Here is a 25,209-nt window from a genome sequence, read left to right as displayed (position 1 = left end):
CTGAAAGTCACTTTTAGGTCAGTCACAGTGTAATCTCCAAGTACAGCAGACATGACAAGCAGCTTGGTAGCTGGGCCAGCTGCCCTAGAAGACTGTGTCTTGGCCTTGTAAAGTCTATGCTAGAGACAGTGCATAACAGACAGCCCAGGACCCACATGGTTCCACAGAGAGACACAGGAAGGTCATGTGCTGGGGATGCAGAGAGAGGCTGGAGTGAGTGAGCTTTAATGTCACATGGTCAAGGACCAGCACCAGCATCAGCTGTCCTATGGAAGACCAGGCATACCACATTACAAAGGGGCTGTCTTCATCCAAGCTTGAAGTTGGGGCTAAATATTTTGATTCCTGGGGCTAAAGAGAGACCTGAGTGGCTAAGAGCATGTATTACTCTTTCAGAGGACCTGAGTTCAATTCCCAGTACCATGTCTGGTGGCTGTAACTACAGCTCCATAGGCAACCACAAACACTGCACACATTATACACACACACACACACACACACACACACACACACACACACACAAAATGTACACATGCACACACATGTGTGCATGCACGATTAAAAATAAAACTTAAAAATTTTCTGGTTACCCTTCCCAGGAGGTTTGCTAAGCCACAGCCCTTACCAGAGCCCTACATGCATTAAAGCCTGGAGCCCAAAAATGATTTGAATTAGTCTATACAGAAAGTCTTTGAACTCTGGTATCTGTGGCTAGGTGTGACCTCTACCTGGCATCTCCCTCTCACTCACTATAAGTGACAGAGCTTGGGCTTCCATTTATCTGCCTGTCATAGTGTCATATCTACCACTCAGACATATCCAACTTCTTACATTGAAACATGGCAGGTGATCTCATCTACAAAGATCACAGTTTAGAATCAAGTCACAGGGCTGGAGAGGTGCCTCAGCACTTAAGAGCACTGTCTGCTCTTCCAGAGGTCCTGAGTTCAATCCCTAGCAACCACGTGGCCATCTGCAATGGGATCTGATGCCCTCTCCTGGCATGTAGGTGTACATGCAAATAGGTCACTCCTATACATGAAATAAATAAATCTTTAAGAAGTAAAAATAAAAAGAATCAAGTCACACATACATACCACAGGCAAGGGAGATTTTGTGTTGGGGTAAATGTACAGCTGCCTTGGCCTTGATCTCATGTGTCTCACAGGCTACAGGTTAGACACATCTGGGCTCTAAAGGACTTTTACTCTATGTGACTGCAGGCATGGGAGACTGGGATACACATTTTTTTTTTACAGATGGACACCAGTATCAGTGTGATCTTGGAGGCTTCTGTGCTATGGGTGCACCTGATTTCTTGATGTCTCAAAGGGGACACGAGACTCTTTGCACCCTTGACCCCAGGGAATTAGCTGAAACAGCAGTCACTTCCTCCAAAGTCAATGTGTGTGTGTGAGTGTGTGTGTGTGGTATATTTCCTTGAGATGGGGTCTCACTCTATAGTCCAGGCTGGCCTTTGATTCCTGGGCCCTGCCTCAACGTCTCAAGTACAAGAATTACAATCACGAAGCCAAAGCAGGAAAGCTAAAGCCTGCAAGCCCAGAGCGACCCTTCCCTAGTAGACTGAAAGAAGCAACTGGCCTTATGCTTTTGCTTGTAGAAAACAATTGGTCAATGTGGAGACCCCTCCCCACGGTGCCAGACAGCTCTGCTTAGAGTCTGGCATTTGCAGCTCACAGGTCCTCAAGAAAGGAACCCTACCTAGTCAGAGACATCCCGGTCTGCTTGATGATAAGTATTCTAGCCCATGTCTGGCAGACTCTGTGACGACAGCAGCAAGCCAGGGTCACCCGGGTTCTATTAGCTCAATTAATGAGGAGTAAGATAAGGCTAACACCCTGCTGGTCGGGCAGCTCAGGCGTAGAGCTGCGGTAATGGAGTTATTAACCTCTGCCAGCTGCGGAGCTCTGCTGCCGAGTCCAACTCCATTTCTTCATTCAGGCCTTCATTAATGGGCTGTTTATTATCCCTAATCCACATAAGGATCAGCTGCAGAGATGTGAGAGCTTCCTGGAAGGACCAAGTGATAATGAGAGGAGAGAGGGGGGGGGAGAGAGAGAGAGAGAAAGAGAGAGAGAGAGAGAGAGAGAGAGAGAGAGAGAGAGAGAGAGAGAGAGAGAGAGAGAGAATGTGCTTCGCACAAGCAATTCTACTTTGCATTTTAATTTGTCTTTGCTCTTACTTCTGCCCTCTTAAAACTGATAGCATCTTTCCTTTGGAGCTATTAGAGAGGCCCCATCCTTATCCAAGGGCTTCAGGATATTGTTCTCTAAAGGAATTTGTCACGGGGAATGAAAAGTAACAAGCCTTGAAATAAAACCAAGAGAGCTAGGACTATGAACTACCTGCCAGTTCAGTTCTGGACTTCATGTTACAGCAAAATATTCCAGAATTTAAACGGTAACAGAATTAGCTGGGAGTGGACTTCATAACTATGGTGCCAGCACTTGGGAGGTTGAGGCAGGAGGATCAGGAGTTCAAGGTCATTTTGGCTACTGTCATAGGGAGTTTGAGCCTAGCCTAGACTTGAGGAGACCCTGCTTAATTAATAATTAATAATAATAAAGACAATGAGCTGTTTGTGCTGGTGTCAACTCACAGGTCGACATCTTTGGCATGAAATGATTCAGCCATTTCCACTTCTACAGAGCTGGGACTAAATAGTGTATGGTGACTGTCATTAAGCAACGTGTTTACACTCAACATCAATAAATATCCCTGAGGTTGGGAGGGTGTGTGCAAGCTACTCTGTGATAGAACTCAAGCTTCATCCTCCATGTCGGAGTGAGCTTGCCCAGTGGGAGACCATGTAAAGTCAGCTCATTTTAGTCTATTGCAACTACAGAATTTATATCAATCACCCCTTACACACACACACAACATACACTCCATATACACACTCATACTCATATATACAATATATACATACACACACATGCACACACTCTCACACACACATACACATAATATACATATACACACATTCTCAAACACTCACATACATATATACATACACATGCACATACACATGTTCACACACATACACACATTCACATACACACACTCATACACATTCACATGCATACACATATACACACTCACACACATACACACATATTCACACATACATACACACATGCACATACACACACTCACACAATATACTCAGACACATATACACTCAGAAACACATACTCAGACAAACATACATATTCACACATAAATACATATACACATACATCCACAGACACACATACTCATACAAACACATACACACAGACACACACACACACACACACACACACACACACCCTCGAGTTCCTTCCATTCTCTAGAGCAGGCTGCCATGAAGTTGGGAGCAGTGATTGCTGCCCCATTTGATAGACAAGGAAACTGAGGTTAACTGTGACTACAGCAATGGACAGTAATCCCACCATGAAGATTAGCGACAGTTCCAGAGCTGGGTTTGAGGGTGGTCTCTGCCAGGACCCAGCTGCTCTAAGGCAAGCAGGTGTCCTCTCTAAGTAAACCTGCTTGGTGGCTGTGGATTTGATGGGATGGAAGGAGGGCAGAGAGCTTACACTCCACAGAAACTCTGTCCATCATGGAAGAGGAGGGATGGAGGAGAGGGGAGAAACACCCTCCTCAAACTCAGAAACAGCCACAAGCAATGGATGATCCAGTGAAGAAGGGACCATGAGATGAGCAGACAGTTCTCAAGAGATGACGTTCAAATGACTGATGAACACAGGAAAAAATACTCAACTTCACCTGTCATCAGAGAATGCAAACAAAAACACACTGAGGAGCTGCAGGGAACAAGAGAAAGGGCCACCCTCGCAGAGTTCAGCTCCCCACCTGGAACTCCAACTCCAACACCCACTTCTGGCCTCCGTGGGCTCAGCACTCCCATGCATATAATTTAAGATGGAAGTAAGTCTTGTAAAAACAAACCAAAAACCTCATTGCTACACTGAGACTCTACCTCATGCCTATCAGAGTGGCAGCCATTGTGAAACTGATAACAACAGATGTTGGTAAGGATGTGTACACAAAGCTGGGTGGACTCCTCCAGCCTCTATGGAGGCCAGCATGCATGTCTGGGAAACAGCTCTTCCCAGGTTCTAGCTCCGTCACTCCTGGGAACTCGTGTGGAGGACTCCAGTCAACAGGTCACTCCAGTGTGTAGTGCAGCCCGAGGCCTAAAAGCCAAATGCTGGACTCAAACTAGCTGACCAGCGCAGGTGTAGTCTGCACACCTTTGAGCTCAGCATTCAGGAGGCAAAGATAATTGGATCTCTGAGTCTGAGGCCAGCCTGGTCTGGTCAGTATAGTGAGCTCTAGGCTAGCCAAAGCCACAGAATAAGACCCTATGTCAAAAACAAAAAAACAAAAACAAACAAAAACCTAGGTGTTCAACAACAGACCAAAGATAAACAAACTGTTGTGTATGTACATGATGGATTTCTAACCATTAAGAAGGAGGAAGTCATTTCCTGTGTAGGAAAATAGATACAGCTGAAGGTCATCACATTACGTGGATTAAGTTGGTCTCAGGAGGACAAATATTGCAGGGTGGTGGTGGCACATGCCTTTTATCCCAGCAGAGGGAGGAAAGGGAGGCAGAGGCAGGTGGATCTCTGAGATCAAGGCCAGCCTGGTCTACAGAGTGAGTTCTAGGACAGCCAGGGTTACACAGAGAAACACTGTCTTGAAAAACCATGATAATGATAGTGGTGGTGGAAGAGGAAGAGGAGGAGGAGGAGGAGGAGGAGGAAGAGGAATGTCATTCACTCACTTGCTCTCATTGTGGGTTCAAAACACTCCCTCTCTATAGCTATGCAAACAATCATTTCTACACAGATGATATAAAAGTGGAAGGGTCCTGTCAGGGGAATGAAGGGGATTGACAGGAGCTGAAACAGGTGAGAAAGGGGAGGAGCAAAGCAAGGCACATAGGCCAACACATATTGTATACTTCATGAAAATGGCCTTAGTTAGTCCAGTATAATATAAAGTCAACAGTTAAGAACACAGGCTGCTCTCCCAGAGGACCTGGGTTCAATTCCCAGCATCTACACGGCAGCTCCAACTGTCTGTAATTCTAGTTCCAGAAGATGCAATGTTCTCATCTGGCCTCTGCAGGTGCCAGGCAAACATGTGGTACACAGACATATGTGCAGGCAAAAGCCCATACATATAAAATACATTTTTAAATTTTATAGACCAGGCTGGCCTTGAACTCATAGTGACCCACCTGCCTATGCCTGGGATTAAGACATGGGCCACCAGGATGAGGGACTTGGCTGTATGGAAGGGCTGGCTCTCAGACATCTGCTTTTGAGGTGTAGCCTCAACCCCATGCACACAGGATTGGTTTGCTGGCCTCTCTCTCCATAGCAGCTGGTCTCTGGGTCCTTGGAGGCAACAGCTATGTGGAGAACATCAGCAGCCAGCACCAACTGGATGCTGACAGCTACGAGGAAAAAGCCCTTGGCCTTGGCAGAGACAAGCCAACCTCTGGATGCAAGACACACACACTTAGAAAACATAAAAACTATGAATTCAGACCCCACCACTTCTCAAAAGAACCTAGACAGCAATTTCCAGTTTGGCACAGTCTAAATCACAGATAGAGAACGCTCTAGAGTGTTCTTGATGGCCGTAAAACTAAGCCAGTGGGCTAGAGAGAGGGACACTGGGGAAGACAGCTGCCACAAACGCCCTCACTAGCAGTCTGCTAAATGGCAGAGCCATCAAGGTCCCCTCCTTCACCCCCCTTTCCAGGATCCACGATTGTGACTGAGACCATGGAGGGGGGGGTTGGTTAAGGTCTCAAGGAAAAGTAGAGGTTCAGATACCCAGCTGTCTGAGATGCCACAAACTTCTGGGTCTCCTTCAGAGCCTAGCCGACCCCCTGCATAGGGAACATGGATCTTAAAGAAAACACATGGCTGCAGACTTGCAGCAGGAAATGAATTATTTCACAGCAAGCTGAGGGCAGGCTTCTGTGCGCAGCCTTGGAAGCGGCTCTCTTTGTCTCTCCCCTATTATTATTACGTTTTTACAAACTTTATAGCCCATTTTATTTGTTCTCAAATAACTTTTTCTCCTTCCTCTCGACACATCAATTGCTGGGCTTCCTTTACCGTGCGGTGGTAGAACAGAGAGATTGATACTGCTCTGCGGAATGTAATTTACTATTATGGGCTGTGGGTTTATGAGGTGGGAGCCTGACAAAGCATTACATTTGAACACACTGCACTTATTGGCTCGAAGAGGAGATTTATATTTGGTGAGGAGACAATAACTTTGTTTTCTGATAAGCCAAAGAGGTCTATTTTTGAGTCTGGCATGCAGACAAGCTTGCCCTTCCCCAATAACTCTATTTACTAGTGTGAATATATTTTAATAATAAAATTGATATATATGTAAATTTATTTTATTCTAATTTCATTGAATCCTCCTGGAAAAAAAAAAGAGGAGGGTGGGTGGCTGGTGGGCCTTCGGAGATTGTTTTTGTATCTGAGTTATAGGTTTCTGTATTGTATCCCTAGACTGGCTTCACGGCTATAATTCTGCCAGGGTTTCCTCCTAGTGTCAAGCTAGCAGCACCAGACCGGAATGTTTTATGACTGGCATCACACCCAGACCAGAGTTACAGTTCTTGTGTTTGTCCTCACGCCAGTCCGACTTATTTGAGGACATTTCTCTCTTTCCTGGATGAATCTGGGGTTTGGGGGAGGGAATAATGGTTCATGGTTGAAATCCCTTTCTGAGTTAATCACCAGAATGTTCAGCCTCTCAAAGCTGAGAGGCTGTCAAGGGAAGAGGCTGTGGGAGGAGGGCAGAGGACCGAGGGAGGAGGGAGGAGGGAGGAGGGAGAGGGAGGAGGGAGAGCACAGTGCTAGGGGAGCACAGAGAAAGGTGTACCAGGGTGCAGGAGCAGATCATACTGTAGACAAGCATCTTAGTACATTTTCTGCCTGTCTTATGTCCTAAAGTAGATTAGAATTGTTTACAAAGTCCTTAGAAAGTGATTTAAAAAAAAAAAAAAAAAAAACTCCATGGTGAATGAAGATGTATCCACTTGCAAGTCTGCCTGAAATCAAATTGCTTCTCGGATATTCTTTCTGTGTGCTCCAGAGCCCGGGGCACTCTCTCCTTGTCAGTCAGTCTTCTGGGCTGGATGAGTGGCCTGAGTCCAGACATAAAAGTCAACAGCCATCGCTTGGTTCCCTCCCTGAGCTCTTGGTGACATCTGTGTACCCTTCCTTGAAGGGCTATTCCATAGTCACACACCCTGCCGCAGACTCTGCCCCTAGCTGCCACTGCCCCGACGGCCTCTTGCTTAGTAGTCCCAGGGACTTCTGACCAAGCTTGGCTCAGCACTGCTGGCCTCCTGGAGACTCACACCAAGACTTTTAAAGCTCCTGTCACTCATGACCCCTTTTCCTGAGAAATGTTCACACAACCCTGCAACTCCTCGTATATAGGTACAGAATAAAGTAGACATGCAAACCAAACACTTATTGATAATAAGCCATAAGGGAATTGATTTTAAAACAATTCTTTAGTAAAAACATATTTTATCTTTAATTAAAGAGGGGAACAAATTTGCATAAAAATGAGAATTCAATCTTGGCAGAATATTTTATACTATAGGACCCAGAGTGGATGGATATTTTGATTTTATAAAAGTCAGCACTGAGAATGCCGCCTCACACCAACAAAATGACAGAAGCATATTTAGGGCCATTTTGGAGGTTGTTGGAAATTCTTTTTTCCTCCTCAGGAAAGTGACACTTTTATTTCCTTTATTTTCTTTTGCTTTTTAAATCGCAGAATGCAAAGTAGCAGGGTGCCCTGTGGCATTTTCTAATACCTACCAGGTTTTGGCTGAGCCCCCGCACCCCTGAATCTCCTGCCTCTGGTCCCTCGCAGGTGTTCTGTTACCCACACTCCCTTTTCACCTTCTTATAGTCTCCTGGGTTCCCTGGTGCCTACATCTGCCACTCTCATATAGATGACTATTCATAAAAACAGGAGCTACAGTGAGCGGAGGAGAGTACCTGCTGTGCTTTGCCTTGTGAGCCTGAATCACCTCATCTAATCATACAGTTTCTGGAAGATGAAGAGAGACTCAGGAGTTAACACTCTTATAATGAACCCAAGTTCAGTTCCCAGCACCCACATCTGGCAGCTTGCAACCTACAACCCTAGTGCCTGGGGAACCTGTTCTCTGTGAGCACCTGCGCTTATATACATATAATTAAAACTAAAATATTTAAAAACTGTATTTCCACTTCTATCCCCTTTTCCATAAATTGTATAATTTCACTTTTCTTTAAAGCTGAATGAAATCCCACTGTGTATAGTACTTAGGATGGCTGTTCTTATTTGTCAACTTGACTACATCTGGAACTAACTAAAACCCAAACATGGAGAGTGCACCTGTGAATGATCTTTGGTTAACCTGAAGTGGGGAGAACTACTCCTAATCTGGATCTCTGTGGTAGGAAGGCACGCCTTTAATCCAGTTTTTTCAAGCTGGGGAAACCCACCTCTAATCTGGACACAGAGGAAGGAAGCTTTTTGCTCTTTGCCTGCTTGCCGTTGCCTTGCTAACGAGTCCTGCTTCTTCAGGATTCCGGGGTGCACTAAAGATCAGCTGAGATACCCAGCCCCATGGATGAGCAACTGGACTCTTGGACTTTCCATTCACAGCCAGACATTGGTGATTAGCTGGACCACAGCATGTAAATCATTCTAGTAAATCTCCTTCCTATGTATACAGAGAGATTTATTCTATAAGTTCCGTTACTCTAGAGCACTGCCTAACCCAGTACTAAGTTCACATTATATGTACATCAGTACATAGACATCTAGGCTGGCTCCAACCTCTAGCTATTTTTAGTAGAGCGGCATGAACGAAGGTAAGCGAGTGTCTCTGTGGTAGGATATGGAGTCTTAAGACTCAGAAATGATATTGCTAGGTCACAGAGTAAGTCTATTTTTAGCTTTCTGTAAACCTCTACACTGCCAGTTCACACTTCCATCAATGGCAACTAAGGCTGCTCTTCCCCACACCCTCACTAGCATTTCCCCATTTGTTTGCCTGATGACAGTCACTGGGCAGAGTGAGACTGGCCACTTAAGAGTCAAGCCAACGTATTTTGAGTGACTTTGTTTGTTTGTTTTTGAGACAGGGTTTCTCTGTGTAGCCCTGGCTGTCCTGGAACTCTGTAGATCTGGCTGGCCTCGAACTCAGAGATCCACCTGCCTCTGCCTCCCGAGTGCTGGGAGTAAAGCAGTACACCACCACTGCCCGGCTCTGCATGATTAGTTACATGTGGTTGTGAGCCACTGGTGCTGGGAATTGAACCATGAACTTTGTGAGAGCAGCAAAGGTCTAGAGCCATCTCTCCAGCCTCACTAAATGATATTTTCTTCCTAAAGACAGGCTCTAATGGAGCCCAAGCTGGCCAATAATGCACTATCTAGCTGAGGATGATCTTGAACTTCTGATCCTCCTGCCTCTACTTCCCAGTATGGGGATAACACATGTGTTCCACTACACCCAGTTTTTATACCACTCTGGGATTGACCCTAGCACCTGCTGCTTCGTAGGCAAGCGCTGTACCCACTGAGCTACACCACCAGCCCTGATTTAACAATTTAAAAATGAACCCAAAACAGCAGAACACGCAGCAAGTTTTAAATCCAAATGTTCTAACACAAATACAATAATCTGCTACTCACATGCTGAAGATCGATAGTAGGGATGCATCTACCACTTTTGCTTCCTGTAATTAAGCCGTTGCTTCCATAGAGCAGGAAGCTGTTGATGCCACCCAAACTCTGCAGTTCATAACACCACCACAGTCTGAGATCTGAGCCTCGGAGATTTTAGGCAGTGTTCTCTGGCATTGTATGGCATAATGGTGTACACAAAGTAAAGTGCATGTGTGCTCAGAACCAAAGTTGTATGAATTCACATCTTGCGGCATGGGCGAGCACAGTCAGAGGCACCCTGGGTTCATAATTTGTTTGATTACGGATTCATGTTGTTGTGTGTTCAAAAGCCTTTCGTTGTGGCCCCGCTTTTCATAAGCTACACATTCAGTCACATGACCACAGTCATGTGACCTAATCCCCAGAGTCCACAGAGGACAAATGGATATTTGATGAAGCACATTAAGGACCTCGGTATGTCCGTCACCCTTCGCTCCTGGGGTGAGCCCCATCTAATCACATGGTTCCTTGGATCTACTTGAGGATCTATGGGTGGGGAGGGGTCAGGTGCTGGTCTGGATGAAGGTGAGGAGTTATGAGCCAAAGAGGGTGGCCGCTTTTCCCCCAGTCTCAGAAGAAGAAGGCAGCCCAACTGAGTCTGTGCAGTTTGGAGCAGCCAAACTTGTAGTGATTTATGACTGAGTCTGTGAGAACTACCACACAGCTCCCACTTCTGTGAGGCACGCAGGGGCCTCTCCAAAGACAGGTGATTTACCAAATACATCTGCCTTGGATGTGGGAGCTTCTCAGAGAGGGAAGGAAAGTGATAAAAAGACAACAAGTACACTTTAGATGAAAACTAGGTCCTCAAAACATAGGGCATTTAAGAGAAAACCTTAGCCGGGCGGTGGTGGCGCACGCCTTTAATCCCAACACTTGGGAGGCAGAGGCAAGCGGATCTCTGAGTTCAAGGCCAGCCTGGTCTACAGAGTGAGTTCCAAGACAGCCAGGGCTAAACAGAGAAACCCTGTCTCGAAAAACAAAAAAAGACAAAAATAAAATAAAATAAAACCTTATCAATGTGCTCAGAGCAATTTACAGAGGACAGGCTCCACAGAAGTAAGAAGGCAAAGATGGTGAGGTTTTCAAAACCAACAGTTAAGACAAAAGCCCCATGGGGAAATCAGAAGCTTCTAGAACTGAGGAAGTAGCCATGATGGGAAACAAACCCAGCAGGGAGAGAGAAGGAATAGAGAAGAAAGGGACAGGGCAGGAAGAGGTGAAGCCAAGCGGTGGGTGGACATCACAGTCAGGGAGAAGAAAACCAAGCAAGCGGCCAAGGAAGTCTCCAGCACCATCGTGGGATACATTCCTAGCACCTCTGGACTGAGGGGAAGGCTGCTGAGGGAGCAAGAAAGGAGCAAAAGGGATGGGGGGGAGGGAGGGAGAGAGAGAGAGAGAGAGAGGGAGAGGAGAGAGAGAGAGAGAGAGAGAGAGAGAGAGAGAGAGAGAGAGAGAGAGAGAGAGAGAGAGAGAGAGAGAGAGAGAGAATATGGAAGAGAAGGAGAGAGGAGGAGGGTCAAGGAAGGTGGAAGATGGGAGAGAGAGAAATGAGGGGAGAGGAAGGAACGGTACCCTAACATCCTCAGAGCCTTGGCCCCACATGACATCACAGGCAGAAATGATTCAGGATGCTGCTGGATGTGCAGGGTGTGTGTGGGACAAAGAACTCTGCCCAGGTAACTTTGACAGGAAGGACACACAAAGACATGCTTAAGGATGCAAAGCTGGGTGTTCCCATGTCCTACTGAAAAGGACTCCCTATAATCCATTGAAACCAAAGATAGTTCAGAATTAAAAAACAGGGAGGCAGCCAAACTGTGCAAACAACATGGCTGGATCTGACTCCACAGAGAAGGACTTTGTGAGGTAAAATTGGGAACTGGAAATTGTCATAGATCTGGAAAGGAAATCTGACCAAAGGAGATCAAGACAACAGTCTGTAACAAACTGGCACACAAGTATCCCATGATGCACTGGTCTCTGCCTCCCTACCCTCAAAGTGCAGGACAGGATAAGGGCCAGGGTCCATTTTTGGAAGAGGAAGGGTATCAGGTATCAGGAGTAGAGGGATGGAGAGGGCTGTTGTCCATGAATGGAAGAGGGAGGGATGGGGAGAGGTGTTCAGGAGGCAACTCCAACTCAGAAGAAAAACAGAGACTTCCCTTAGTGCTAGCAAAGGAAGGCTCCAGACACCCACAAGACCTAGAGTGAAGCCAGTCCACATAGAAACACAATGGGAGTCACCCAGAGGGAACAGGGACAGATCCCTCTGTGTGTGAGCTGCCCTGAGGGGCTGACCTTCATGAAACAACAAACAGGTGCCAAGAAAACTGGCCAGTGGGGAATGAAGGTCATGGTGAAGCAGGTGCTGTACAGCTGCCCAGAGGTGATGGGGACACGGATGAGAACTGGCCTCTTTGCCCTTGCAGACATAGATGTCTCCTTTGCTAGGGCCAGTCTGCAGCTTGGCTCTGTGTAAGCATTAGTCACAAGGAGTGTCACAGGAGCTACCGCACCTGTCTCATCTCCTTCAAGGCTCAAGAAGCTGAGACACTAGTAACTAAAGCAGTTTGCTGTCAGCTTTTACGGTGTTCTGTCCCAGGTCCCACGGGCATCTACAGGTCGCCAGCCACTGTCCCAAAGCTCCAGTTACCCTCGGACTCCAGGAACAGCAAAGCTTCTCGGGGCTGACCAGGCCCCATAAAGAGAGAACAACTGTGCAAGCTGCTGCACACAGGCGGCTCATCCAGAGGAACCACACTGTGGGAGCTGAGCTGATGCGGTGATGGGCAGAAGCACATCTCTGCCCAAGGCTGCTTAACTCTTGTGCTCCTGTTCCTCCTCTATTAGACCCAAATCTCTGTCAGCATCCTGAGGTGAACTCGATGTGGCTGGACCTCCCAGCTCTACCATTATTTCACTTTTCTCTGTCTCCCACCATTATCCCTGTATCTTACAGGCAGAAAAGACACTCCCGACACGTTTCCATGCCCATCATGTCCCACCCAGGACCATGGTACTCAGCGGCCATGTCCTGACCAAAACAATGAGAAAAAGGAAACCCTACCTCTCTTAAGGGCCAGGTGTGTCAGCCACAGCCACCAGAGAAGCGCCTCACACAATAACAAACACAGCACCAGAGCACACAGGCAAAACCACACGAGACAATAAAAGCCAGCAGAAAGACTGTGCTGCTGGCTCTGGCAGTGTGTGGCTGCAGCCCTGGGAGACCAACCAGGGATAGTGATCCTGACTTAAACAACAGGGTTGACTGAGGAGGTGGCTTAGGGGTGGAGGGGGGAATTGACCTCAACCCTAAAAGCAAACCAACAGGTAAAGAAATGCAATATTAAGGAGCAGTTGACAATCACTTGGTCCTTAGGGGGCTGCAACCATTGACAAGTACAAACATTAGTAAGAACGAGGTGAGGGTACAGACCTGAACATGTCCTGTCTAGACCGTATTATGACATGACATCGTGACATGTTAAAGGGATAGTGAGACGGCTCAGATAAAGGCACCAGACTGATGGCCCGAGTCGGATCCCTGGGATCTACATGACGGACAGAGAGAACCAGCGTCACTGACTTCGAACGTGTGCCCAGAGGTGTGTCAGTTCCCGTTGCTACCCTAACAACCTTGATTGCTTGGAAATACTGAGGTAACCTCTGTAGGTCAGGATCTGTACAGGTCTGGGGTGGTGGCTCTGCCCTGGTGCTCACTGATGGCTACAAAATTCATTTCCTTTTAGAATTGTCAGGGGTCGTTCCCCTCACCCCCACCCCACCTCATCTTCCAGCCAGCAGTGATGTGCCTGGTCCTTCCTTTATCCTGCCTCTCTGTGACTTTTATTGTCATGGTTTTGAGGGCTCATCTCATTTTTGGACTTATCTGTGTAGTCCAGGATAACCCTGCTCCTTCCTTAATTTAATTTTTAAATGTGGAGTGTGTGTGTGTGTGTGTGTGTGTGTGTGTGTGTAAAGTCCTGTCTAAAGTATAGCTGGCATTTTTTTTCTATTCTGTCATTGTTATTCTATTCTGTTAGCTTTGTTGTAAGGAAACTTTTTTGAAGGGGAGGTGTTGCGGGGGACATGGTCTCACTATGTTGCCTTAGTTGGCCTGAGCCAGGAACTCACTATGTAGACCAGGCTAGCTTTCAACTCACAGATATGCAACTGTTTTTGCCTCCTGTGTACAGGGAATAAAGATGTATACCACCATGCCCAGCCTATGTAGAAATTTTTAATTCCATGTAGGAAGAAAGGAACACTTATTCACTGCTGGAGGAGGTGTAATGTGGTGAAGCCATTATGGAAACCAGTACAGAGGTTTCTCAAAAAAATGACAGATACGTCTCCCAGGTGACCCAGTATGACCCTGCTCAAAATATCACAAATACGTTTCCCACGGGACCCAGATACATCACTGCTGGGCGTATATTCACAGCACTCTGTATCCGACCACAGAGATGCGTGGGCATCTATGTCTACCTTGCTGTACCCACATGGCAGTGAGACCTGATAGATATCTACCAGCTGACAAGTGTGCAGTAACAGCCAATAAAAGGAAACAAGATTATAAAGTTCTCAGGAAACGGATGAACTCCTAAAATGAGTGATGCAGACTCAGAGGGATAAATCCACGTTCTCACCCAAATTCAGAGGCCATGCCAGTGTGTGTGTGGATGTGGATGTGGGAACACACATGACAGCACAGTGAGAAGGGGGCTGGGGAGGCAAGGACAAACGAGGCAGGGGATGGAGAGGAGAGGCAGGACAATCAACCCAAAAATAGTTTTGTTGCCAGGCAGTGGTGGCGCACGCCTTTGATCCCAGCACTTGGGAGGCAGAGTCAGGCGGATTTCTGAGTTGGAGGCCAGCCTGGTCTACAGAGTGAGTTCCAGGACAGCCAGGGCTACACAGAGAAACCTTGTCTCAGAAAAAAAGAAAAAAGTAAAGGGGACAGTGACCAGCATTTCTCCTTGTCATGTTACTTCTTCCACCTAGGTGCCAGGGCCCATGGGACTCCTATAGGCAGCTCAGAAGAAGCAAAACACAGCCTAAGATGCGGGTCCCAACCTGTGTTTCTCCAGCACCCAGACGCCATGGAGGACCACGAGGAGTTGGGAACATGGGGTCCACAGACCTGCGATGAGCTCAGGGTGGGGGACAAGAGTCTGGCTTAGCTAAGGGTGAGAGGCCTTCTATAGGAGACCCGGGTGTGGCTCTGTGTGATGGGGCTCCCCTGAGGCCGGCAGTCCTTGATGAAGGAGACAGTCCCTGCTGTTCATTCTTGGCAGATGGCAATGCATGCGACTCACTCAGGGTGACAGAGAGCCTAGAGGCTCTTCCCTATGTAACCCAGACCTCTCTCCTTCTCTCCCACCTCTCTCTCCCCCCCCCCCCCCCCCCCCCCCCCGCCTCCGTGGTGACTCCCCTGGTCTTGGGGCTCAGTGCCAGTGAACAACTTCCCCATAAACCTGCAGCTAATCTAATTTAATCTGGTTTGAACTGGCTCATTTCACCAGTGGAGAAATAACTTATCAGTAGCAAACTGAAATTACCTATGTATAGGTTTTAACTATAACCCTTTCATTTTAAGTTTTAAGCCAAGTTTTGTTAGATTTTACTGATTCTTTAACCACACCAGATGAACTCACAAAGGTCAAGTCATGCACATGGATGGAGCCAGCGCACACATTAAATAAAATAACAACCCACAACCTAGAAGCGAGGGGGAAAGCCAAGAAGGATCTGAACCTTAGGCTGTCAGTGTTTGCAGGGCAAAGTCTGCTACAGTGCACCAGAAACAATGGCACCCATCACCTGAGCCTTCATGGAAGGGGTTGGGCTCTGTGGAGGCAGCTCACCTGTTAGGATTGTAGCCCATAGAAGTCAGCATCCGGGCCTGGTCCAGGTCTCTTGGGAAGCCATGCAGCACCCACCCTTTCTGGATGCAGTCTTGTTGCTCCAGACGCTCAGCCAGGGCCTTGGTGATGATACTGTCTGGAACTGCAGAGGAAGACAGATAGGAGCATCCTGCAGCTTTCTGACCTTCCTGGGCCACACACTGGGCTACTGCAAGGGAAGCTTTAGGCAGGGCCCCCTTGGAACCACCTGGAACGTTTGTGGTCCAGCAACAAGAGTTCACCTTTCAGACCTTAACAAGACACCATCCTCCATCTTGGTCTGTTATGGCATCTAAAGCAAGATCCCATGAACTGAGCAGCACAGCGGGGAGGAGAATTTGGCTCTTAGATCTGAAGGCTAGGAGGCAAAGCTTAGGGCAGACTGCTGGTCTGAGGAGGGCACTTTCTAGCTGACAGGCTCCCTGCTGGTTCTTGAATAATGGACACTCTGTGGGATGTTGAGAGAGTATTTTAGCACAGGCTTAAGTCTGAGGGTTAAGACAAAGAGAGGTGTTCAGAAGACAGACCACTGAGAGTATGCCTTTGGGCTTCTCAGAGATTCTGATGGAAAGGCAGAGAGACCCAAGAGTGGTGGGCGTGGCCTCGGGTGGAGTTACTAGGGATCTCTTATTTATTATTTTTCTATAATTCATTTTGTGTGTATGAGTGTTTTGTCTGCACTGTCTTTGGTGCCCCCCATGCTTGCCTGGTTCCCTCAGAGGCTAGAAGAGTCCAGAGTTACAGATGGTTGTGAGCCAAGTGTGGGTGCAAACCTGGATCCTGTCTGTGCAAGAGCAGCCAATGTCCTCAGCAGCTGACATCTTTCCAGCCCTGAGTCTCTTTATCAAAGGAGCAGAATTATATGGAGTCATATCTCTCCTTATACCTTTGTGTGGGTCCTGGGGATTGAATTCAGCTTGTCAAGCTTTCGTGGCATGACACGTATTTTTAGCTACTGATCCTCATGATGTAATCAGCTCTTGAGGTCTTATCTCCTCCCACCACCATATTAGTCAGAATATAAATTTGGAGGAGGGGGGGACACAGGATTGGGGCCACAGCAAATGCTTCTCATAGAAGCACTGCAGGCCCTGTGTTTTAATTTCTATCCAATAGTATCGAGCTTCCATGCCACTGGCCTCAGTGGATTAGAATTCACCAGCAACCCCTCCAGGCTCACAAAGAGCCTCCCCTTTTCTGTCTGTGTGAACCTGATCTCTCTCCAGAATCACCGCTCTACTTAAACCTGGAGACTGAAACAAGTCCCCAGCACAGGGAGATATGAGAAGCCTGTTTACATTGCTGCGAGTGACATTTTCCTGAAACTCATACCTCTCTTCCTAGACTCATTAAATGTTCCATGTTGCTAATGTTCTGCATTCTGGCAATTTGCAAGGCATTGCCTGCGCTTTGCACTCATTTCCCCAGAAATACTCGGTAAATATTACTGCTGTTTGCCATGGATGTGGGCCCCAAGCGGGGGGATGCTTGGCTATTTCTCCTGAAGCTTCTGCAAGGTTCCCCTCTCACCAAACATCTGTGGGTCCAGCAAGTGGCCCTAGAGCATATTCTGAAGCCTTGCAAGGCCCCACAGGCTGACAGTGAACGAGAGGCACTTTGCTGCACACGACCATGTGCTGGGTGCTGCCCTGTCTCAAAAAATCCACAAACTTCACTCCAAGGGACGTGCATCTCCTTTGATTAGGGGCTTTCCAGCCAGTACAGTAGCACATGCCTTTATTCCCTGCACTTGGCAGGCAGAGGCAGGGGATCTCTGTAGATTCAAGGCCATCCTATATAGGGAGACCCTGTCTCAAACAAACACACAAAAGCCCTTGGCTGTCCATTCAGAGCTTTAATAGGGTGGCAACTTGCCCTGCAGTGATCTCTATCAAGGTTTGACAGGAATCCACTTAAAGGTTTGGCTTTTTGTTTGTTTGGTTTGGTTTGTGTTTTTGGTTCATAATTCCAGGTCGCAGACCATTATACCAGGGGAGTCAAGGTAAGAACTTGAAGTAGCTAGTCACAGCATAACCACAACCAGGGGGCTCACTGTGTGCATGTACATTCATGTGAGTGCAAAGATGTCACCACAAATGTAGGTCCTGGTCTTCTACTTTGAGACAGGATTTTTTCTTCACTGCTTGTCCTGTTTGCATGGTCTCAGAGCACTGGAGACTATCCCCAAAGATACATGGTCTCAGAGCACTGGGGACTGTCCCCAAAGATGCATGGTCTCAGAGCACTGGAGACTGTCCCCAAAGATGCATGGTCTCAGAGCACTGGAGACTGTCCCCAAAGAATTCTCACCCTCCATTCCTGAGTCAGGATCTCACTATGTAACTAAGAAACATCTGTGAGCTTCTCATCTTCCTGCCTCTACCCTCTAAGTACCAGGATTACCAGAGTACAACATCATACCTGGTTTATGTGGTGCTGGGGACTGGATCCACAGCCTTATGTATGCTTCATGTATGCTAGGCAAACACTACACATGTAATAAGACATGCTCCAATCCCGTGTGTGATTTCTCTAAAAGAGGAAGATTCTGTTGCAGGAAGTTGCACTGAGCGCTGTGAACTTGTTCCATGGGACACTCTCCCAGAAGGCTGTCTCTAGGTCCCTCAGGTGCCCCCCCCACCCACATAAGGAGCAGCTCCACGGGTGGGTTTTACCAGCTTGGGCAGTTCTGCCAGGAGGTTGACGTGATGGGGGTTTGCTCAGACTGCCCATCTTGGGTTATCCTGGCCAGGTCTAGCATCTTTATACAGCTCGGAGCATTGAAAAATTTAGAGTTTCCAAGGAGCTACAGAGCTGAGGCATGCGGCCATCCTTTCCCACAGAAGTCTTAGTGTAGTGCTCCTCTGGGGCACTGGCTGTGCTGTCTCATGTGGATTGAGGTGAAGGGAGCCAGAAAGACTGTTGGCAGAGGACAAGAGGCAGACCCTTCAGGACACTGCCTCTGGGCCACTGCCCCTCCCCCATACAGCCAGTAGAGGGGTAGGGCTTGGATGTGGAGGGGGGAACCTTGAAAACTCCAAATATGGCCCAAGAGTCTGTAGAAGGCTTGTAGGTTGGTTCCTCTGTATGTCTCTGCTTCACAACTGTCTCGCTACCTGCAGGCTACCGGCATGCTAGCCCAAGCCCACGTGTTCCGACCAGTCGCTTCAGCAGCTACGGGCTCTCCAGAACAGGCTGTACCGAGCTGCTCTGCTGCAAGTTTAAAATCCCCTTGATACCAGGCACATTTACCCTTCATCCTCCTCTCCCAGAGATTTCTCTCCGTCTAAAGTTGTTCACCATTAAGTTAGATGCCTCAGGCTTGATTTCCAGGCTTGACAGTTAACATATTACCCTTCATGCCAGCCACTGCCAAGGGCTAGTTCCCCAGAACATCCTGTCAACCGAAGTTAGCAGAGTGCAAGACGTGAGTGGTCTATTAATCCACGACACCATACCATTTGGTGTTAGCTCCTTGGGGTTTGTTGTTTGGTTTTTTGTTTTTCTTTTCTTTTCAAGGCCATTAAAATCTCAGTTCGCTGATTCTGGGTGTGGGTGTGCTTGACATGGGGTTACTAGCGTGCTGTCAGGCCCAGAGGGCACCTACCAAGACCCAGGAGCTCTGGCCAGCCTCTGGGCTTGAGTTAGGGGCTTGTGGTTAAACTTTGTACCTCCACCTGGCTTCTTTTAAGCATCAATTTCCAGGGTGCTAGCAGACCACAGTGCCCCCTGCAGTCCATCCTTCCAGGAAGCCAAGGTCTCAGCCTCCTGTGAGTCTCTTAACTCTCCTGGGCCCCAGAAAGAACTTTGCAGACTTCAAATGCCTAGTCACACCTTCTTTCCACATTCCCTTACAACCCTCTCTCCACCTGTACCCAAGTAATCCCATCCCTCCACACACCCCTCCCCTGCACCCACTCCCAGCCCTCCACACACCCCTCCCCTGCACCCACTCCCGGCCCTCCACACACCCCTCATATTTTCTTTAAGCTGCTCCTGTAATCTCTTTCCTCCCTTAGCTTTTCTTGGAACACTGTAGATACTAGAGTCCGGGTTCAAGGAAGCAATCCAGACAGAATAGGGCTTCTTCCTCCAGCACTCTACTTCCTGGGTCCCCACTCTGACCCTCCTGAGTCACCAAGAGACGATGACAGCTGCAGCAACAAGGACCATGGAGAGGAGAGAGCTGTTTTTGGTTTGACTTCCATTCCATATACCCAAATGCTCCAGAGAGATAAAGTGCTAAATGCCTTCCGAGGCATCTTGTTTAAGTAAACGAAAGAAAAGCAGCTATTTCCAGGAGCCACTTTCCTGATGGTGCTGCCTCTGGCACTGATGACCTGAAAATCCTCCCTGTAATGTCACCAGAATCAAGGCTGGCATGGGAGCCAGAAGGTGATCTGTGATGAGCCTGAAATACCCGGACTTGGTGCCTGGTGTTTCTGGTAAAGATGCTGTTTGTTTATTATGCATTGCCACCTACTGGCCAATTATGGATACTGCATCTGGGTGAGAGCCTACAGCTACAGTTTCCAAAACTGCAAGGGAAGTAAGGAGAGACCTGGGCTCTTCCACTTGCTGCACCCTGCAGTTGCACATAAACAAAAACCTTTAGGTCTCTCTGGCTCTTTAGTAAACCAAATTCACATGTCCCAGACCAGCCTGTCTTACCAGGCCTCGGACCCCAGGTGCAAGTTTAGACCAATGTCTTTTAAAGTTTCATTAGATTCTAAAGCCTTTTTCTTTTTGAATAGTGCAAACCAATTTTATAAAATTATTGGTTTTATTATGCCTTCTTCATCAGTGCATAGTGGTTTAGCCACACCCATCTATTTACCTTCTGCCGCCCCTGTTCCCAAACAGTCTGACTGACTGATTCTTTCTTTTTTTTTTTTTAATGTTATTTATTTTATATATGATGAGTACACTGTAGCCATCTTCAGACACACCAGAAGAGGGAATTGAATCCTGTTATAGACAGTTGTGAGCCACCATGTGGTTGCTGGGAATTGAACTCAGGACCTCTGGAAGAGCAATCAGTCCTCTTAACCATTGAGCCATCTCTCCAGTTTGCGATTCTATTTTCAAAAATGAATCTACAGTCCACATATGAGAGAGGAGGAGCCCATATTTATCTTTCTGGGGATGGCTTATTGACTGCAAGAATCTCTAACTCTGTTTTCCAGCAAATGGCACAATTTCTTCTTCCAGAGGCCTTTATTCCCACATCTATGTTCCCTAACAATGAACCAATCTGCTTGGCAGCCGACGGCTCCAGGGAATGCCAATGCCTTCCTCTCCAGAACGATACGTTAGTCCTTATCTCCTGTGGGTTCTGGAGTCTACTTTGGTTCTCACTCCTTGAAGCCTGGCCACTCATCTTTTATCACTCCCTGCTCTGTGATGCCTACTTAGATGACATGGCATGGTGCTGGTACTGACACACCCATAGGTGGGGGACATCTCGGTTTGTCTCTGTTGTCTATAATTTCATATAGTACAACATACGACTTGTGAACATGCTCAGTTAGCCACGTGGTGCACTACAACTCGGTGGCTAGTCTTACTCCACTTTACGTCCTTCTCTCTCCCTCTCTGCCTCCATCTCCCTTTTAAAGATTTATTTATTTATCTTATGTATATGAGCACATTATCACTGCCTTCAGATATACCAGAAGAGGGCTTCAAATCAAATCCCATTACAGATGGTTGTGAGTCACCATATGGTTGCAGGGACTTGAACTCAGGACCTCTGGAAGAGCAGTCAGTGTTCTTAAACACTGCATCCATCTCTGCAGCCCCCACTTTACTTTTTTGTTTGTTTTTGTTTTTGTTTTTTTTTCCAAGACAGGGTTTCTCTGTGTAGCCCTGGCTTTCCTGGAACTCACTCTGTAGACCAGGCTGGCCTTGAACTCAGAAATATGCCTGCCTCTGCCTCCCAAGTGCTAGGATTAAAGACATGCACCACTACCACCTGGCTCCCACTTTACATTTTTAATGGGCCCTAAGAGGATCTGAGAAAATGAGAGCAGGTCGACCAGTGTGTGTGTGTGTGTGTGTGTGTGTGTGTGTGTGTGTGTAACTGATTGAAAGCGTGATGTGCCGAGCCGACTGAGAGAAGGCCAGAGTCTGAGAAGTCAATCCCTTCTACCGTGAGCATGCAGCTCCGAAGCAGCTTATTCCTCTTACATCCTACAGGCATCTCAGATGCTGTTGCCCCGGTGATCTGTGACAGGACAGATAGCCATGGTGAGGGAGCAGAAACCCATGTGGTCTGGGATAGAGAAGGGGGCCACAGTGGGTGTCTGTAACAGGAAGTGTGCTCTAGTTCCTTCCCCGAGCCAAGCTCCAGTCTGAACATGTATGTTCATTTTAAGCCAAGTAGTAATTCACCTCATCATTGTGATAATGATCCTAGGTGCACAGTGAGAGCAATGTCCCAGGCAGGGAACCGAAGCATAGGAGGAGGAAGCCACTTGCCTGCAGCTGCTGAGAGAACAGGCGGCAGAGCTTGGATTCAGAATAGCAAGTCTGAGTACGCAGCGGCCTGGTCAGGCTCTATATTCTGCCAATGCCTTTAGACCAGGAAGCCTGCGCTGTGCCTGTGTCCACACTGTGCTAGGGGAAGCCAATCAAGGCATAGGAAGGTTGGAGGAGCCTGAAGTTAGTACATGTGTGAGAACTGCAGGGAGAGATGCCTGGCCAGTCCCACGAGTCCCACGCTTATCACCCGAAGCACAGAGCACACATCTGAGGGATCTGGGTTGGGCCCAGCAAAGACATATGGGAGAGGCCCAGGGGGTGGGGCCAGAAGCAAAGCTCTGAGGACCAGCCAGCAATCTTCAGGAATTCACATGTCAGCTAGCCCCAAGTCAGGCAGCCCTCCATGGGGGCCCTATCCCACAGCCTCATGCTAAATCAAGATGGTGATAAACGAGCCTCCATCTTAGGCCATAGTAGGCCAGCTTAGCACAGGGTAACAGACCACGAAGGCACCAGTGTTAAGGCTGCTCCTGGTTACTATAGAGACCAGGCATCCAAAACAGGTGGCTGTCACAGGAAAAGAACAAGATACCCAAAATGCATCCACAAGGGGTGGCTAGGTGGCTTGGTGGCCAAGGTGCTTGCTGCACAAAGAAGAGGGTCTAAGTTCACATCCCAGTGTCCACATAAAAGTGCGAGCACGCTGTGGAGACGCAGACACAAAGGAGACCCGAAGCTCGCTGGCTAGACGGTCTAGCCTAACTGATAAGTTTCAGGTTCAGTGAGAGAGATACTCAGCATTGACCTCTGACCTCCAGAGGTGCAGGCACATCAAGTGCATCTCTACTCAGATCACCACCACAATAGTGATGACTACACGGCAGGGTAGTGAGTGGGCCTGTGCACCACTGTGCCTTGCATCCCATTGTAGTGCAGTCACCTTTTTGTTCTTTCTCATTTAGAAAGAGGCAGCAGGGCTGGCGAGATGGCTCAGCGGGTAAGAGCACTGACTGCTCTTCCAGAGGTCCTGAGTTCAATTCCCAGCAACTACATGGTGGCTCACAACCACCCGTAATGAGATCTGATGCCCTCTTCTGGTGTGTCTGAAGACAGCTACAATAAATTATGCCAGAGCAAGTGGGGCCAGCAGAGGTCCTGAGTTCAATTCCCAGCAGCCACACACATGATAGATTATGGCCATCTGTACAGCTCTAGTGTACTCATACACATAAAATAAATAAAATAAATCTTTAGAAAAAAAAAAAGAAAGAGGCAGCAGAGGGCAGAGGGCAACATCTGGGTGCTGGGGGTCAGGGGCTCAGGGGTCAAGGGGTCAGGGGTCAGGAGGTCAGAGGGTCAGGTTCAATCCACAACATGGAGGCTGCAGCATCTGTCACCTGTCCACTTTCTTGTTCAGAGGTATCAGCTGATCTGTCCCTGTGAACATGCTGGTGTTGGGCATGCTGGGTACTGTGACTAGCTTGCCCACTCCACCCACCGAGAGCAGCACACAAGCATACACAAACAGGTAAATGCTTAGGTGGGGGTTCTTTTCATTTCCCAGTCCTGCTCAACAAGCTGGGAGGAGTCCTCCCTCCTCAGTGCCAGCCCCTAGATGCCCACACATGGCTGTGAACTCCTTAAATGCCCTCTTGTGTCCCTGAGTTGAGTTTGTAGGTACGGTGGCCACAGCAACTCAGGCTTCAGTGGGCCCCACTTGAGAACGATGCAATGATGCTACGATGTTTCCATCAGTTGGGGACACTCCCAGAGGAAAAGGGGCTTCCAGCCACCCCTGCCTTTGGAAAGCCTGAGAGGAGCTTGACTGCAGCACCAGCCATGCCAGGGGCTGCCCAGATGCTACACCAGCCCAGGGCCACCTGCCTGGAGAAGCAGGCTGGGCTTCTAGGGAAAACCTGTCGAGGACAATTTCACAGCTGAGCACCTCGCAGTTTCATTTCTCTCTGAGGTCTCTTTGGCCTCCCCAGAGAGGAGATCTTTCCAGAAACTGTGGTCAGAGCAGAGGAGGTGGACACTTTGCACTTCTGGGGTCTCTGTGGACTGCCTAAAAACATCTGGGTTTGTTTTGTTATCCACTGGATACCTGATTCACAGCAAACAAGCTTGGAGTCTGCGGGAAATCTGGGATGGGTGCCAAGCAGCAGGGGTGGCCGAGCTGCCTGGCATCTCACTCCTGCTTGCACTCAGGAATGGAGGATCTCCAACTACCTCAGTTTCCCCCACTGGACTACTCACGTAACAGAAAATGTCTTGACTCGTGGTGGCAAGGTGACATTGGTGACACTGGATGTCATTTTGATCACGTAGAAAGACAGTGTGCACTTTGCAAGGAAAGCTTAGTAACCACAAATGAGTGACTGGGCTTCCAAGGGGCATAAACCTGTTGATGGTGGGGGGTGGGGAGGTACACACATGCATGTACTGACCCCTTTATAGACCTGTTCTCATTAACAGGCACTTGGACCCTCAAAATGCAAACAGCACTTTCATACCAGTGGCCTGCTTGTCTGGCTAACCCTCGGCCACCACGCTCTACTGGGCTAAAGGGAAGTATGCTACCTGGTTTCCATAAGGAAGTCTTTGTAGCAGTCCCAGTGGAAAAGTCAAAAGTTTGATTTGAAAAAGGGAGCTACTTCAAACGCATTGTCAGGCAGAGGTGAGGGATCCCTGCGAATGCATACATTACAGGGGGCATCCATTAATCTACCTTCAGGCCACCCTCCAGCGGGCCTCTGGCTGGGGGTGGGGTGGGCCTGGGGGACATGGGTCCACATACCTAGGGGAGGCGGCTTTAGGACAGCCCATGTTGAATAGAAAAGTAAATTAACGTGTTTAGGACTCAATGTATGAGCATGCCTCTGTGTGTGTGTGTGTGTGTACATGTGCACACTCACGAGTGTGTGAATGAGTGTGTGTGCATTTGTGTGCGTGCGCGTGAGAGCAAGCACAGGGGTGGGTGGGTGTGCACGCACAGAAA

At 48.1% G+C, this 25,209-nt stretch overlaps 1 protein-coding gene across 1 annotated transcript in view; it reads right to left on the bottom strand.

Moving 5' to 3' along the window:
* Positions 1 to 25,209, bottom strand: part of Ak8 (adenylate kinase 8) — a 113,984-nt gene that overhangs the window by 33,818 nt on the left and 54,957 nt on the right. Inside the window, exon 11 of the mRNA XM_031369546.1 lies at positions 15,690 to 15,831. Coding sequence (XP_031225406.1) covers positions 15,690 to 15,831 — 142 coding nt within the window. The remainder of the gene's footprint in view (positions 1 to 15,689; positions 15,832 to 25,209) is intronic.

Source organism: Mastomys coucha, unplaced genomic scaffold, assembly GCF_008632895.1.
Source record: "Mastomys coucha isolate ucsf_1 unplaced genomic scaffold, UCSF_Mcou_1 pScaffold15, whole genome shotgun sequence".
NCBI lineage: Eukaryota > Metazoa > Chordata > Mammalia > Rodentia > Muridae > Mastomys > Mastomys coucha.
The sequence above is the reverse complement of the archived record's forward strand: the minus strand, read 5'-3'. Positions and strand labels throughout refer to the sequence as shown.